Source organism: Alternaria triticimaculans (genome assembly GCF_023758025.1).
Source record: "Alternaria triticimaculans strain BMP 0046 chromosome Unknown scaffold_1, whole genome shotgun sequence".
Lineage (NCBI taxonomy): Eukaryota > Fungi > Ascomycota > Dothideomycetes > Pleosporales > Pleosporaceae > Alternaria > Alternaria triticimaculans.
In genome coordinates, this window is record NW_026055958.1 from 1,377,565 (window position 1) to 1,391,312 (window position 13,748).

Below are 13,748 nucleotides of genomic sequence, written 5' to 3' on the forward strand. Positions count from 1 at the left end.
GCCGCAGAAAATTTAGCACGCGAAAAACTTCGTCGTTCAACATCGCTATACAGTATTACCTGTTGCGGGCAAATTATCCTGCATGTGAAATTCACGAATGCTCATACCGACAGTTGAATAGTGACGACATGCACGTTCATAGAAGATGGTTGTTCATGATTTAACCATGAGCTCGGGAGAGCCCATGTGTATGCTTTCATTTCATGTTGAGCATTGAGTATCTTTTTGCAGGCTTTCGAAGAGCCTTTGCCAGTCATGAAGCGCGCCTCGTAAGAATTCCCATGACCATGACCACGCCAACCCAGAGAAACCAAGAGTGCTGTAAGCACACGCTTAAACCTTGAAACCACGCGACCTTCTGCGTCCACGGGCACGCTCGAACTTGCGGCCCTTGCTCTCGACGTAAGGCTTCTTGTGGGAGTGGGGACCAAAGCCGAAATGCTTGAAGGCCTCACGGGCGTTCTTGGGTCCACGGAGGAGGAGGGTGTTGGATCCAGTGGGGAAGCGGGTAGCGACCTCGTCGATGGTGAGGCACTCACCACCGGCCTTCTCGATGCGGGCGCGGGCAGAGGCGGTGAAGCGGAGAGCCGCAACGGAGAGCTTGGGGACCTCGAGCATGCGGTTGTCGTCAGTGACGGTACCGACCTGACAATATGTTAGCCGTTGATCTTCGCTATGCGTGTCGCTTGACGTACAACAACGACGGTCTTGCCGGCGTGCTCCTTGGCGGAGTGCTTGTTGGCGGCGTTCGCGACGATCTTGGAAACAGAGACCGGCTGGACTGTGTTAGTTACTCTGTTCTGTCGAATATGCGATCGTTCGTCTTACGGGACGGTTGGTCTTCGACATCATGAGGCGTCGCAGAACGGTCTTGTTGAAGTTGGCATCGGTACGGCCTGTTCACTGTTAGCACAAACAATGTGCGCATTTGTCCGGTGAAGTACTTACGAGCCAGGAACTTGTAAAGGCGCACCAACAGCCTGACGTAGGGGTTGGTGGACTTAGGGACCTCTGTATACTCGTCAATCTCTCTCCTTCGAAGGCTTCATGTTGCGTCTAAAAGACAGCTGTCGCCAGCGCATTGCTGCGCCGACTCGACGGGGGATCACATACTGCGGTGCCCGTCTCGAACATGGTGGCGGTCGAGGTCGATTCCCATCTTGACTGATTTTGAGCGTGTTGTGCTGTGGGTTAGTAACGACTGAGGGAGGAAGCTGAAGTTCGCGATTCGAATTTGGCAGGAAAGGGCAGCTTGGCGTGGTGTGGCCCGTGCGAAGCGAGAACTCCAGAACTCCACTCGGCAGGAGCGAAGGCCGCGCATGCATCACAGCACGACGACATAGAGCATCACAATCGATAATTATTGTCCACGTACGTGAGCGTATTCTATATGCAATCTCATCCTAGTAGCCGTATCTGCTTTATTATTGTTTGCCCTTGTTATCCGTCTTCAAATACATCACAAGTGCAGTAGAAGAAATGCATCGGATGCTCCACGGCATTACCAATTATATAGCTACAAGTATATACTTTCGCTCGCAGTTCTGTGAATGCCTGCAAGATCTATGTGCCAAAAACGTGTTACTTAATCATTTCCTGTCATTGCTCCCTGACATGCGATTGACACCAGTCGCGTACCGAACCACAAAAAGCATCAAAGAAGGCTCCGTCGGCATGAAAGCTCCTGCTCGTCTATGCGTATAAACACCGGTCACCGTACACTCCAAGCCCGCTCCAAGCTACAGATAAAACGACAAGGGGGAAGGGAAATCGAGGTAGACCAGCGTACTGCAAGTAGGCCTACTCCCAGCTAGAAAATGGCGAAGACCGATCTTAGAAGGAACCAGTTCTTCATACAGCCTTGTCGCCAATGAGCTTGCCGATGCCGTTGTAGACCTGGTTGGTCGAGTCGGGGGCGTAGCGGGGTCCGAGAGAGCCAAGGACCAGGAACATGCCAATGATGACGGCGGCGAAGACCATCAACTTGCGAAGCACGGGGCGGGTGTGGCCAAACTCTTGCCACTTCATGCTGCCCTGGCCGAGGTACTCCTTCAGCTTCTCTCCGCCGAGCTTGTAGTAGACGAGACCGCCAAGCGCGATGGCGTAACCGAAAGCCTGGAGAGGAGAGACGGGGTCCTTGAAAAGGAACATGGACGCAAAGACAAGGAGGATGTCCTTGAGTACACCGGAGAGGGTAAGGACGAGCGAGGAGGTCTTGCCAATCTGAAGATGTGTTAGTGAATGTTTGTGGACTGTGTAGAAGGAACGTACCAGGAAAACAACGGAGACGTTGAGCAAGAAAGCGACGGATGCGTTGGCCAGCAGAGTGGTCAGACCAACGCGGTCGATGTCAGCCATAGACATCTTGGGGAGCTCAGTGAACATGAGAATGACACCGTTGATGAAGGCGCAAGCAGGGGCGTAGTAGTAGAGGGAGACGAGCGGGTCCATCTTGAAGTCGGCACCGCTGAGAAGGCGCTGAACCATGACCAGACGGACAGCCTCGAAGACGATACCAGCAGCCTGGAAGAGGAAACCGACCATGACGAACTTGATCTCTCCCAACGAGGCAATGACTACACCGATGACGATGAAGGAGACGTTTCCGAGAGTCTTGAGGTTGACAGGCGCAACTCCGAGACTCCATGTGGTGATGAGGACAGCGACGGGCATAGTAGCCTGTTGAGGTCAGTAGCTGCTACAAGTCCGTATTCGTGGATAACATACCTTCAGCATCTGAATGAAAGCCACACTCAGGTACAGATATGCCTGGTTACCGCAGATCAAGCTCATACTGAAGAAGATACCGATGGGGACGATGGCTCGCAGGTATACGCGTCCGGTCATGGGCACCTTTTTCCGGGAGTCGAGGACGGTGGTGAAGCGAGCGAGGATCTGGGTCATGACGGTCGCAAAAACCAAATGCCATGTTGTGAGGAAGATGGGGTAGTCTGCCGGTGTGTTAGAATGCGGAGGTGCGGCGGAGCAGAGTGAACGTACGGAACTTGGCTGTGTCTAAGATGTACTTGTTGAAGACAATTGTGCTGGAACTGAGCGAGATCCATGTTGCAATGTATACTGCAGGATGGAAAGATGGCGCCTCGGGGGCTGGCTTCTGCGCATCTGGGTTGACGGTCGGCAGCACAGGCAGGGCTGTGTCGCGCGAGGCCTCGACCGAGGATCTCATCTTCTCGTCGGACATATTTGCGGGTGGTGGCTAACGAGGGACGGTAAAGGTGTTGAGTGAAGGTCAAAGGAGGTGGTTGCGGCGCTGGGAATGCAAGTTGCAAGGTTGCAGTAGCAGTGGGCTAGCGCTGCTGACTGATGGCGGGTGTTGCGCGTCAAGGGACAAGCGTGGCACAAGCAACACGAAGCAGCTGTAACAGCGCTGGAGCAATGAGGAGATAAAGAGCGACGAGAAGTGTTGAGAGCACTTGTACAGTAAATGTGACGGTACTAATACCTCGACTGCGCTAGGGAAGGGGAGGGGCGGAGCGGGAATCAGCCAGACGACCTTCTAGAGCCGGTGCACAGGGGGGGTTCTGGTTTAGGCGTGCTATCACTGGGCAACGGCCGACTATGTACTAGAGCTGATATGAGGCCAGATGAAGATTTGCCAGGAGCCGCGCGGGATTTTGCAAGTGCTCGATGAGGTGAAACTGATCGCCCGTGGAGCCCTGAGTGGACGCGCAATCGACCACAGCGGCGAGGACTCCCATCAATGGCGCCGAAATTTTGAGCCGCCTCTTGCACTTGCTTGTGTAGGTGTGTACGCGTACTGGCACCCTGCAGAGAGGCGCCGAAGACACCGGTCCCACATATATGTAGAAAAGTGACAGCTTCATGCACATCGCGCACTCTCGCTGCTGCCACGCGCAGCGGTTTACATTGCAGGAGCTGTGCCGCGTCGCTGGAGCGCAGGGTGAGGCGCACCGTTAGGGGTATGCAGAGTACTTCGCACACAGGCGTCGTTGCACCGTGGCACTAGCACGACACCAAGTCGACGCGTCGTTGATCTGAGGCTGTAGTCCCCCAGAGATAGAGTCGGTCAAGCTTCACCATGTGCTGCAGCCCGCCAGATTGAGGCTCCACCCGCGGGAACGTGCAGAGGCCATGGTGACACACGCAACTCGAGGCCACGGGCAATGGCAATGAACATGTTGCACGCACGAGTGGTGAAGCAGACGGCCGGCACCAATCAAGGCGCCCACGAGCAGCTGTGTGAGCCTGTGTCAAGCCCGATCGCCGGTCCCCATGGCGGCCTGCCCCTTTTCTCGCCGTTGCAGCGCGGCCGTCTGAAGCCCCCAAGCTCTCCCCAGCCGACTCCTTCGGCGGCTGGCCCTCTGTTACCCTGGACCCACTTAACGCAGCATCGCCTTGGCGTCCTTAGTTTATCGCCAGCTATATTCCTCACCACGCCCCAAACGTCTGGCCTCTGCTCCACACCCTCTCTATAACTACAAGTGCTGCTCGCCCGCAGAGTACATGCTCAACTACGCCCGCCAGACTTTGAAGCGCGTTCCGAGTTTCCAGGAAATACTACAGGGCAAGATGGGATCCGCCAAGGAAGAAATGTATGTTCACCGCCTGCCCACCCACACGGCATCCTGCTGAGCACGAGCTGACAATGCCATAGTTCGGTCGACGTGCTCGTTATCGGTGCTGGCCCGACCGGTCTGGGAGCAGCAAAGCGCCTCCACCAGATTGTATGCTCAACACAGAGTCCAAGTGGCGGGGCACATGCTAACAACAACAGGATGGCCCCTCATGGATGATTGTCGACTCCAATGAGACGCCTGGTGGTCTGGCTTCGACCGACGTCACTCCAGAGGGCTTCGTGAGTACCTCCACCGCCAATTGACTGCCCGCCTCTAACACCTCCCCAGCTCTACGACGTTGGTGGCCATGTCATCTTCTCCCACTACAAGTACTTCGACGACTGCATCGACGAGGCCCTCCCCAACGATGACGACTGGTTCACCCACGAGCGTGTGTCGTACGTCCGCTGCAAGCGCAACTGGGTCCCCTACCCATTCCAGAACAACCTGTCCATCTTGGACAAGGACGACCAGGCCAAGTGTGTCGACGGCTTGATTGACGCCGCACTCGAGGCCCGCGTGGCCAACACCAAGCCCAAGGACTTTGACGAGTGGATCATGCGCCAGATGGGTGTCGGCATCGCTGACCTCTTCATGCGACCATACAACTTCAAGGTCTGGGCTGTGCCCACCACCAAGATGCAGTGCCAATGGCTTGGAGAGCGTGTCGCCGCCCCCAACGTCAAGGGTGTCATCAACAACATCATCCACAACAAGACCGCAGGAAACTGGGGCCCCAACGCCACCTTCCGCTTCCCCGCGCGAGACGGTACCGGTGGTATCTGGAAGGCTGTTGCAAAGACACTGCCAGACTCCAAGACAAGATACGGTGACCACGGCAAGGTCAACAAGGTTGATGCCGACGGCCACAAGGTACACCTGAACGACGGCACAGTTGTCAACTACAAGAAGCTCGTCAACACCATGGCTGTCGATCAGCTCGTCGAGTTCATGGGCGACAAGGAGCTCATCGACCTCAGCAAGGGTCTCTTCTACTCCACCACCCACGTCATTGGCGTTGGTCTCCGCGGCGAGCGACCAGAGCGCATTGGCGACAAGTGCTGGTTGTACTTCCCCGAGGATGACTGCCCATTCTACCGTGCCACCATCTTCTCCAACTACTCGCCATACAACCAGCCCCAGAAGGACGTCAAGCTCGCCACTCAGCAGATGGCAGATGGCTCCAAGCCCAGCTCCACTGAGCCCAAGGAGGGCCCATACTGGTCCATCATGTTGGAGGTCTCCGAGTCCAGCATGAAGCCCGTCGATGAGAAGAACATGCTCAAGGACTGCATTCAGGGTCTCATCAACACCGAGATGATCAAGTCGGATGACGAGATCGTCTCCACCTACCACCGCCGCTTCGACCATGGATACCCCACCCCATCCCTCGAGCGTGAGGGCGTCCTCACCAAGCTTCTCCCTGCCCTCCAGGCCAAAGACATCCTGTCTCGTGGCCGCTTCGGCTCATGGCGCTACGAGGTCGGTAACCAGGACCACTCGTTCATGTTGGGTGTAGAGGCCGTCGACCACGTTGTCAACGGTGCTGTTGAGCTTACTCTCAACCACCCCGACTTCGTCAACGGCCGCAAGAACGAGGAGCGTCGTCTCAAGGACGGTGCCCAGATCTTCAGCCAGAGCCCCTTGGCTCTGAGGAACAAGGGTGTTGAGTAAGCGCAGACACATGAAATGTTCGATATGTGTAGTTTCGGGAATGTTTATGGGATACCACGTTATGTTATGAGAAGGGATGGGAAGACATGGAGTCGGCGCATTTGTGCGGAGACTCTAGATAGATAGTTGCATACAGTTTGCATCTTGAGAAGGTGTTGAGCAAAAATCATACATTTAGACTTGCACTCCAACACATGTTGTCTTCCCACTTAGTGCATCAACTTCTGTCATCGCTTCTCTGAACGCTTTCCTGGCGCATCACCTACATTTCCACGAGACAATGCCCTTCGATACCACCAAACAATCGCATTCGCATTCCGATCGATCGATCCCAACAACAACCCACCTCACTCTACATGACTAGCCCTAATCAAACCACGGACATTTACACCGTCACATCGTCATCTCATTTTCCCGCGCACCAAGGTTGCGCGAGTCGGCAGCAATTACATTCGTACACACCAACAAGCGTGAAAGTGGGTAACGACCCCCACCCCAAGTGTCCAACGGGCCGATTAGGTACGGCATGCCAACCGAAAGTAATCTGCCCTCGTTACACCACAGCGGCTGCGGTGGAGTACAGTACATGCAATGCTTGGAAGAAGACGCGTACAACATTCGATAACTACGGTTGTACTACGGAGACGATCCGGGATCAAGAGGTAAATGGAGGGATGTAGATAGGAATGCGTGACGAGGTGTGAAGATTTTTCTTTAACCGCGGGCAGGTAGGTAGAGAGTACAGTGGTGGGTATGGGGTAGGTGGAGCGAGGAGGTAGGTGCATGGGGAAGGTGTTTGTAACGTGGCATTCTTGGTGATGTGTGTCTGCGGGTTGCAAGTCGGTGTATTTGGTGGGGTTGTAACGTGCACATACGTTGCGTATATTGGGTGTTGTATTGATCACGTGGTTTTCTTCTGTCGACACACCTGCATGCTCAGTCCGACGCGATCAAGCCTTGCTTGCCCTGAACTTCCTCAATACCTCCCTCTCCTCCTCATTCCTCGCTACACTCTCTTCGTCACCAACTGGCAGGCGCTGATGTTTCCACTGCTTTCCTCCAGCGCCATAGTCCGCGCTAACCTGCGCGTCACCTACAATGACCCATTTGTAAATCGTCAAGCCCTCTAGTCCAACAGGTCCTCTAGAATGGATTTTGTTCGTTGAGATGCCGACTTCGGTACCGAAACCATATCGCTGGCCATCCGCCATGCGCGTGCTGGTGTTCCAGTAAACGGAGGATGAGTCGACGGCTGCGAGGAAGGTCTTTGCTGTGATTTCCGAGGTAGTGAGTATGGCGTCGGTGTGGTGGGAGCCGTGAGCGTTGATGTGGCTAATGGCTTCGTCGACGTTGGTAACTGTCTTGATGGCGAGTATGTAGTCTAGGAACTCGGTGTCGTAGTCTTCCGGTCCAGCTTCTTGGAGAAGCGTAGCGGAGTGCGGGTCTAGTTTGCCTTTGAGGGCGAGGAGCGAGGTATGATCACAGCGGAGTGATACGCCCTTTTGTAACAGTGCTTCTGCGACGGTGGGAAGAGTGGTGCTTAGGGCTGCTTCTTCAACGATGAGTTGCTCGAGGGCGTTGCAGCCAGCTGGGTAATTCGTCTTTGCGTCCAGGACTATCTTGGTGGCCTTTTCGGCGGGGTAGTCTGCGCAGAGGTATGTTGAACATATTCCATCTGCATGGCCGAGGACAGGGATGGTGGTCGTGTCTTTTACATAACGGACTAGCTTGTTACCACCACGAGGAATACAAAGATCGATATATGTATCCTGCTTCAGCAAGTCGGCGATGACATCGTGTGTCTGGACTAGTTGCAGGCAGTCTGATGGGACCGCTGTTGACGTAAGAGCCTTGGAAATGATGGATGCAATGGCCGCGAAGCTGTTGCTGGACTCTCGGCCACCTTTGAGGATAGCTGCGTTTCCAGACTTGATAGCGAGCGCGGAGATGTTCGCGATAACTTCAGGTCTAGCTTCGAAGATGATGAGAAGTACTCCGATCGGACATGTTATCCTCGATAGTACCAGGTCATCATCCAGTAGGGTCTTCGCGGTGGTCTTGTTGATAGGATCCTCCAACTCCTTCACGTCCAGTATACCCTGCAGCATATCTTCATACTTCCCTGGCTTCCCCAGATCCAGTCTTTTGACCAAGCTTGCACTTAGCGTGCCTCCCGCTGCGGCCTTGTTCGCAGCTTCCAGATCCCGCGCATTGGCCGCTAGAACCTCCTCTTTTCCAGTTGCTAGTGCAGCATGGATAGCAGTCAGTGCGGCATTCCGCTCCTCGGTAGACAAGACAGCAAGTTTCCGGGATCCGAGTCTGGCCGCCTGGGCGACCTCGAGCGGCGTGGCGTTGGTGAGAGACATTGTCACTTGGGTTACTTCGTGAGGTGGTGAGACCTCGTAACGTCGATAAATTCTTGATGGACGTGTGACTCAGATTCGCCTAGAAAGGGACAAAGTCTTCCACGGTGTTCTCGGAAGGATCGTATGCAGGGTCTTGTGCCGCTGCAGGTGCTATTGGAGACTAGAAGCGGATCGTATGCGGAGTGCGCGTTGTGTCTAAAGATAGGTGCAGGATCTGGTGTTGCGGGGTCTGGATGCTGGATGCGTTGCGCCACTTTTCGACGCCACACCCGAGTTGAGGTCTGGGATACCGCCATGTCACCTACACCGTGTTTTGCACCTTGCGCAATACCTGTTCACTGTGTAAACTACCACGGACGTTGTTGAGGAGAAGAAATTCGATTGCGTCATATTCGAGATGCATCCCTGACTGGGCGCGGTGTTGGCAGCTGCGCTCGGCTGAGGCAGGGGTCTTGGTGTGGCTGGGAAACATCGTCTACCAGCCTCCCGGCGTCGCTCAGCCAACCTCGCCCAATTCCACCGAATCCTGTATCGCGACAAGCCCTGGCCCGCTCTGCTAGCCCGCGCGACACCTCATCATGTAGGTCATTGCTCAGAGATGGCTGGTACACTACATATGCTGGCCGGCAGCTGTGTCTGTCACCATTACACACCTCTACCACTGCCTCTCAAGTGCTGAGCGGGTACCCAACCAAACTTCTCTCTTCACCACGATACTCACACGTGTTACTCGCTAGTACTCGTTTGATATCACAGCACATCTTGGACATCACATCACATCACGTCGCTGTACCACAACCACCGGCGCATCCCGTCGGCAACGCTCGCTACCTGCCATCTCCGCCGTCACATCGCACTCAAGATGCGCACCACCATGCGAGCACTCACTGCTCTGGCCTCGGTCGCCCTCATTGCCCCTGCCGCCGCTCAGACATGGTCCAACTGCAACCCCACACTACGAAGCGACTGCCCCCCAGATTCGGCACTCGGAAGGACTGTCAACATCGACTTCTCGTCTGAATCTGAGAGTTTCACACCCCAAGGCAACCCGACATACGGCGACGACGGCGTGTCTTTCACCATAAGACAGTCCGGCGATGCTCCTCAGCTTACTTCGTTGTGGTACATTATGTTCGGAAAGGTGGATATTGAGGTTCAAGCCGCACCAGGCGCGGGTATCGTCAGCAGTTTCGTACTGCAATCCGACACTTTGGACGAAATCGACTGGGAGTGGCTCGGAGCAGACCCCGACGAGGTTCAGAGCAACTACTTCGGCAAGGGACAAACCACAGACTACAACCGTGGTGCTTTCCACGACGACCCGGGCAGCCAGTCAGGCTTCAAGAAGTACACCATCGAATGGACCCCAGAACAGATCGTATGGCAGATTAATGACGTGACTGTCCGCACTCTCGAGCCTGCCAACGCCAATAACCAGTACCCCCAGACCCCCATGCAGATCAAGTTCGGTGCATGGAGCGGTGGTGACTCCGCCAACCCTGCAGGTACCATCTCTTGGGCCCGTGGACCTACCGACTACTCTCAAGGCCCCTTCAGCATGAAGGTCAAGTCTCTCATGGTTCAGGACTACTCCACCGGTACTCAATACGTCTATGGCGATCAATCTGGCACCTCGGGATCTATCAAGTCTGTTGGAGGTACCGTCTTCTCTGGCGGTAACGCTCCCATCGCAGACGCACCCGCCATCACTGCGACTGCCACCGGACAGCCTCTGCCCTTCACTCCTCACCAGACCTCCGACTACACACGTCCCAGCGTCTACCCCTGGATCCCCGACCCGTCGGCGACTCCCACTGCGCAGCCTACGTTTGCGAACTACCCCGGGCTCCCGAGCGGGTGGACCGTTTCGGATTCCGGAAAGGTTGTTCCACCCAGCTCAGCCACTGTCAGTAAGCCTTTTTCGAGCCCCTGTCTACTTTAGTGACGAAATGCTAACAATCACCTGTAGATGTTCCCTCAAGGTTCCTATACCTCATCGCCGCAAGCTTTGCCTACGGGTTCATCCGACAATGGGCCTAAGACAGTCACCGGCTACGACGATCGCGGCTTCACCACTATCCGTACGATATACCCTGCCACAACACCAGCGCCGACTGCCAACGGGCTGGAGAACAATGCTGCTAAGGACGCCGTCCCTGCTGCGCCTGCACAAGGCGCGTCGTGGAAGCTCATGGTCTCCTCCATACTTCCATGGGCCATCGTCCTCATCCACATGCCCGGATGTGTCGGCCTCTAGGCGGGCTGGACCAACTTATGGGATACGATGGTCTTCGGTCCAGCGTTCTACACCGTAGTCGCTGGCATCGTCGCGATGAGTGCATGTGTCAGGAAATGTTTTACGAAAGGATATGTCGGTTTCAAAGTCTCGATCAAGTTATGGGCTGCACCTTGGCCATCTGCAACTTGGAAGTTGAGCTACCAGAATAAAGGCTCCAGAGGGAGCAGAAGGGAGTATATAGGTTTTTGGAACTGGCTTCGGCTACTGTTTGGATTTTGAATTGCATAGCGTTGGGTTGGGTTTGGGATAGTTGTTGTATAACATCAGCATGGCATCGCATGGGTGGAGTTTAGATACGAGCTCAAGCTCTTTTGAATATTAGACTAATGACGACTATGTCGTAATGAATTACTACATCACCAAATGTTTCAACGCTATCACCATGTCTCTGACGTCGAAGACGCAAAGGCTTGCTTGTTACCGAGTCAGATCTCAGATCAAACCTGTGGTCTCCATAACAGCATGCAGTTCAAGCCTAAGAGAACGCGGGCGTCTTCGTACCAAACGCTCTCGCTAGCGGCCCTTGTGATCAAGTAGCTGCATATAAATACTCATCACTGCACTTCCTTCTCTTCTGTATCAACCTTCCGTTTTGCATAGCCAAAATCTAAAATATGGCTACGGCTACCCATGGTCTGCTGTCGCTCCTGAGCAGATCACCAAACGACATCAAAAATGGCCACATGTCTTTCGCTGTTCGAAGTTCCAGTCACTTTTCAAAAGCAGTCCTTGTAGGCACGATGTGTTGCCAGGCCTTTCTCATCGGATCGGTTTTCGAAAACGCAAGGCAATCTGCGATGAGCTGCGTGGATCGAAACCTACGCGAGAATCAGTACATGGTTTTGCGTAAAATAAACGCAGGTGCTTAGTGTGACTAAGGACTCCGTCTTCTCAACGTATAAAAAGGACCTCAACTTCATCTTCTCTGCAACTCTTCAACACACCCAGATGGACACTCTAAAACAAAAGCCGCATAGACCCGAAGAATGACTGGCGCCGTCTGTCTCTTCAAAAACACAAACGCATCACCAATGCCTCTTGTTGACACCATCCCATCTTCCATGTTATCCAAAAATCGTTCGCGCAGGAGTCATGGGCTTTCCTCAATCCACAAATACCTAGGTACAAAAGACTGCATAGACCTTCTCAATGTTTATTAAAACACCGGAAAGCGATCTATTGAGCTGCGGAATGCAAAAAGACATCGACTTCTTTCGGATGTGCGTCGCCTGCATGTAAACATGAACTACCTGCATAGCATCTTCCGCGATTTGGCTATCGCGCATAAAAGCCTCCGGTTCATCAGCTCCATTACTTCCAAAGACACACATGTCAATCTTCGAAAAAACAAAATCCACTGGAAATTGCGTGCATGTGTGGCGCTGTGGTCCTTTCAAAAATTGTAGAGCAACATTCATGTCCTCCTCGAGCCGCTTTCTCCCTCACTCCTCATTCTCAAACGAGAAAATTCGTGTTCATGTGTCGTTAACAAGCTGAGAATTTCAGAGGTACTGGGAAGGGCAAAATCTATGCGTACTATATCGCGATGCTGGGTGCGTGGTTCGCGTTTCTTCGCCAACACATGTACCATACCGTTCTTATTTCGAGAAGCATGCAACGGTAACCAAAGACGGTGAATCAAAAACCATCTATGAGCTATGCAAACGCTCGTAGGCTACACATATATAAACAATGTCGTCTGCTGAGTCACACTCTCCTTCTTTAGCTATACTCCGGAACTCCGATATCCAAATCAACGCACTGAGTAAGCATGTTTGTGGGTAGTCTGGTTCCAAAACTGGTTTGATATCCTGTACATGTGTTCGTTCCTTCCGCCGAAGTCTCTACCGCGAACCCTATCAAAGTCCTTCTTTGCAGATTACACTTCGACATCTCGGTTCGTATGAACCTTGAGATGACTTCCAAAAACAATGAAGACATGGCTCATGTCTTTGCCCGTTTTGTTTTCCTGGAACGACCAGAAAATGTTTTGATCATGTACTATGTTGCTTGTTGCCCTGGACTGGAAAATGAAGGCTATCGCATTCTAGCCAGGTATAAATACCTCTGTTCTACTCCTCAACCTTCTCTTCTCTCATTACGCCCACAGACTGGCGATTCCAAAACAAAAAGAGCCAAGCAGAAAAGAAAATGAGCTGGTCGGCATTTGCGTTCCTTCAAAAAGACGTAAAATGCGCGTTATGTTAGGTGGTGTGCGCCTCCTTTCCAAATTCCAAAAACTATCTACCGCATGCGTAGAACACTGAAACACTGGACCCCAGACTGCATGTTTCTCCAAAAAATGCAGGCACGCAATCTATGTCTTGCTCAGTGTTTTGCGTCTCCATCGATGATAGGGAAACCTCTGCATATCTGTTCGCCAGAGAAAATAGAAGACAAGGAGAACGCATGGCCTTGTGCCTGGCTTGCAGATCGTGGCATACATGCCTTAGCCTGACTCTACTCGCGATTAGCAGGCCTCTCAGTAAGCGCATGGATATAAAAAGCATCTGTCACCACTGTGTTTCTTCACTTACAAACTCAACCTTGAGAGCCTCTGTAACAAAACGTTGACACAAAGGCTGCATGTGTTCTGTCAAAACTGCGAGAGAAGATCTACATGTTGCTTTCCCGCTTTTCAGCGCTACTTCGTGGACGCGATGTGCTGCTCCTCCCCCAAAAGTGCCTCGATGTACATCTATCCTCGTCGTATTCCCAAAAAGGCCGTACACAGTCTTCATGACCTTGTCTTCCTAAAGTACTATATCACTCTCTTATCCTGGGAGGGCATGCTCACAAAAAGTGAGTGAG

The 13,748-nt window shown here is 53.4% G+C and overlaps 5 protein-coding genes across 5 annotated transcripts; 2 read left to right on the forward strand and 3 right to left on the reverse strand.

Moving 5' to 3' along the window:
• Window positions 1-333: 333 nt before the first annotated feature.
• On the reverse strand, window positions 334-1,159 carry J4E78_000474 (uncharacterized protein; the record flags this gene model as incomplete). Its single annotated transcript, XM_049361137.1, has 5 exons — window positions 334-645; window positions 696-776; window positions 829-896; window positions 949-1,011; window positions 1,114-1,159. 5 exons carry the CDS (start codon window positions 1,157-1,159, stop codon window positions 334-336), a joined length of 570 nt encoding a protein of 189 aa, XP_049226420.1.
• A 692-nt stretch (window positions 1,160-1,851) lies between these two features.
• On the reverse strand, window positions 1,852-3,202 carry J4E78_000475 (uncharacterized protein; the record flags this gene model as incomplete). Its single annotated transcript, XM_049361138.1, has 4 exons — window positions 1,852-2,223; window positions 2,272-2,679; window positions 2,728-2,951; window positions 3,001-3,202. The coding sequence occupies 4 exons, from the start codon at window positions 3,200-3,202 to the stop codon at window positions 1,852-1,854; spliced, it is 1,206 nt and encodes a 401-aa protein (XP_049226421.1).
• Window positions 3,203-4,485: 1,283 nt separating this feature from the next.
• J4E78_000476 (uncharacterized protein) lies at window positions 4,486-6,272 on the forward strand (the record flags this gene model as incomplete). The annotated part of the gene is made up of 4 exons (XM_049361139.1): window positions 4,486-4,574; window positions 4,637-4,706; window positions 4,757-4,837; window positions 4,887-6,272. The coding sequence occupies 4 exons, from the start codon at window positions 4,486-4,488 to the stop codon at window positions 6,270-6,272; spliced, it is 1,626 nt and encodes a 541-aa protein (XP_049226422.1).
• Window positions 6,273-7,222: 950 nt separating this feature from the next.
• J4E78_000477 (uncharacterized protein) lies at window positions 7,223-8,638 on the reverse strand (the record flags this gene model as incomplete). Its single annotated transcript, XM_049361140.1, has 1 exon — window positions 7,223-8,638. The coding sequence occupies one exon, from the start codon at window positions 8,636-8,638 to the stop codon at window positions 7,223-7,225; it is 1,416 nt and encodes a 471-aa protein (XP_049226423.1).
• Window positions 8,639-9,500: 862 nt separating this feature from the next.
• On the forward strand, window positions 9,501-10,895 carry J4E78_000478 (uncharacterized protein; the record flags this gene model as incomplete). The annotated part of the gene is made up of 2 exons (XM_049361141.1): window positions 9,501-10,544; window positions 10,608-10,895. 2 exons carry the CDS (start codon window positions 9,501-9,503, stop codon window positions 10,893-10,895), a joined length of 1,332 nt encoding a protein of 443 aa, XP_049226424.1.
• Window positions 10,896-13,748: the final 2,853 nt, after the last annotated feature.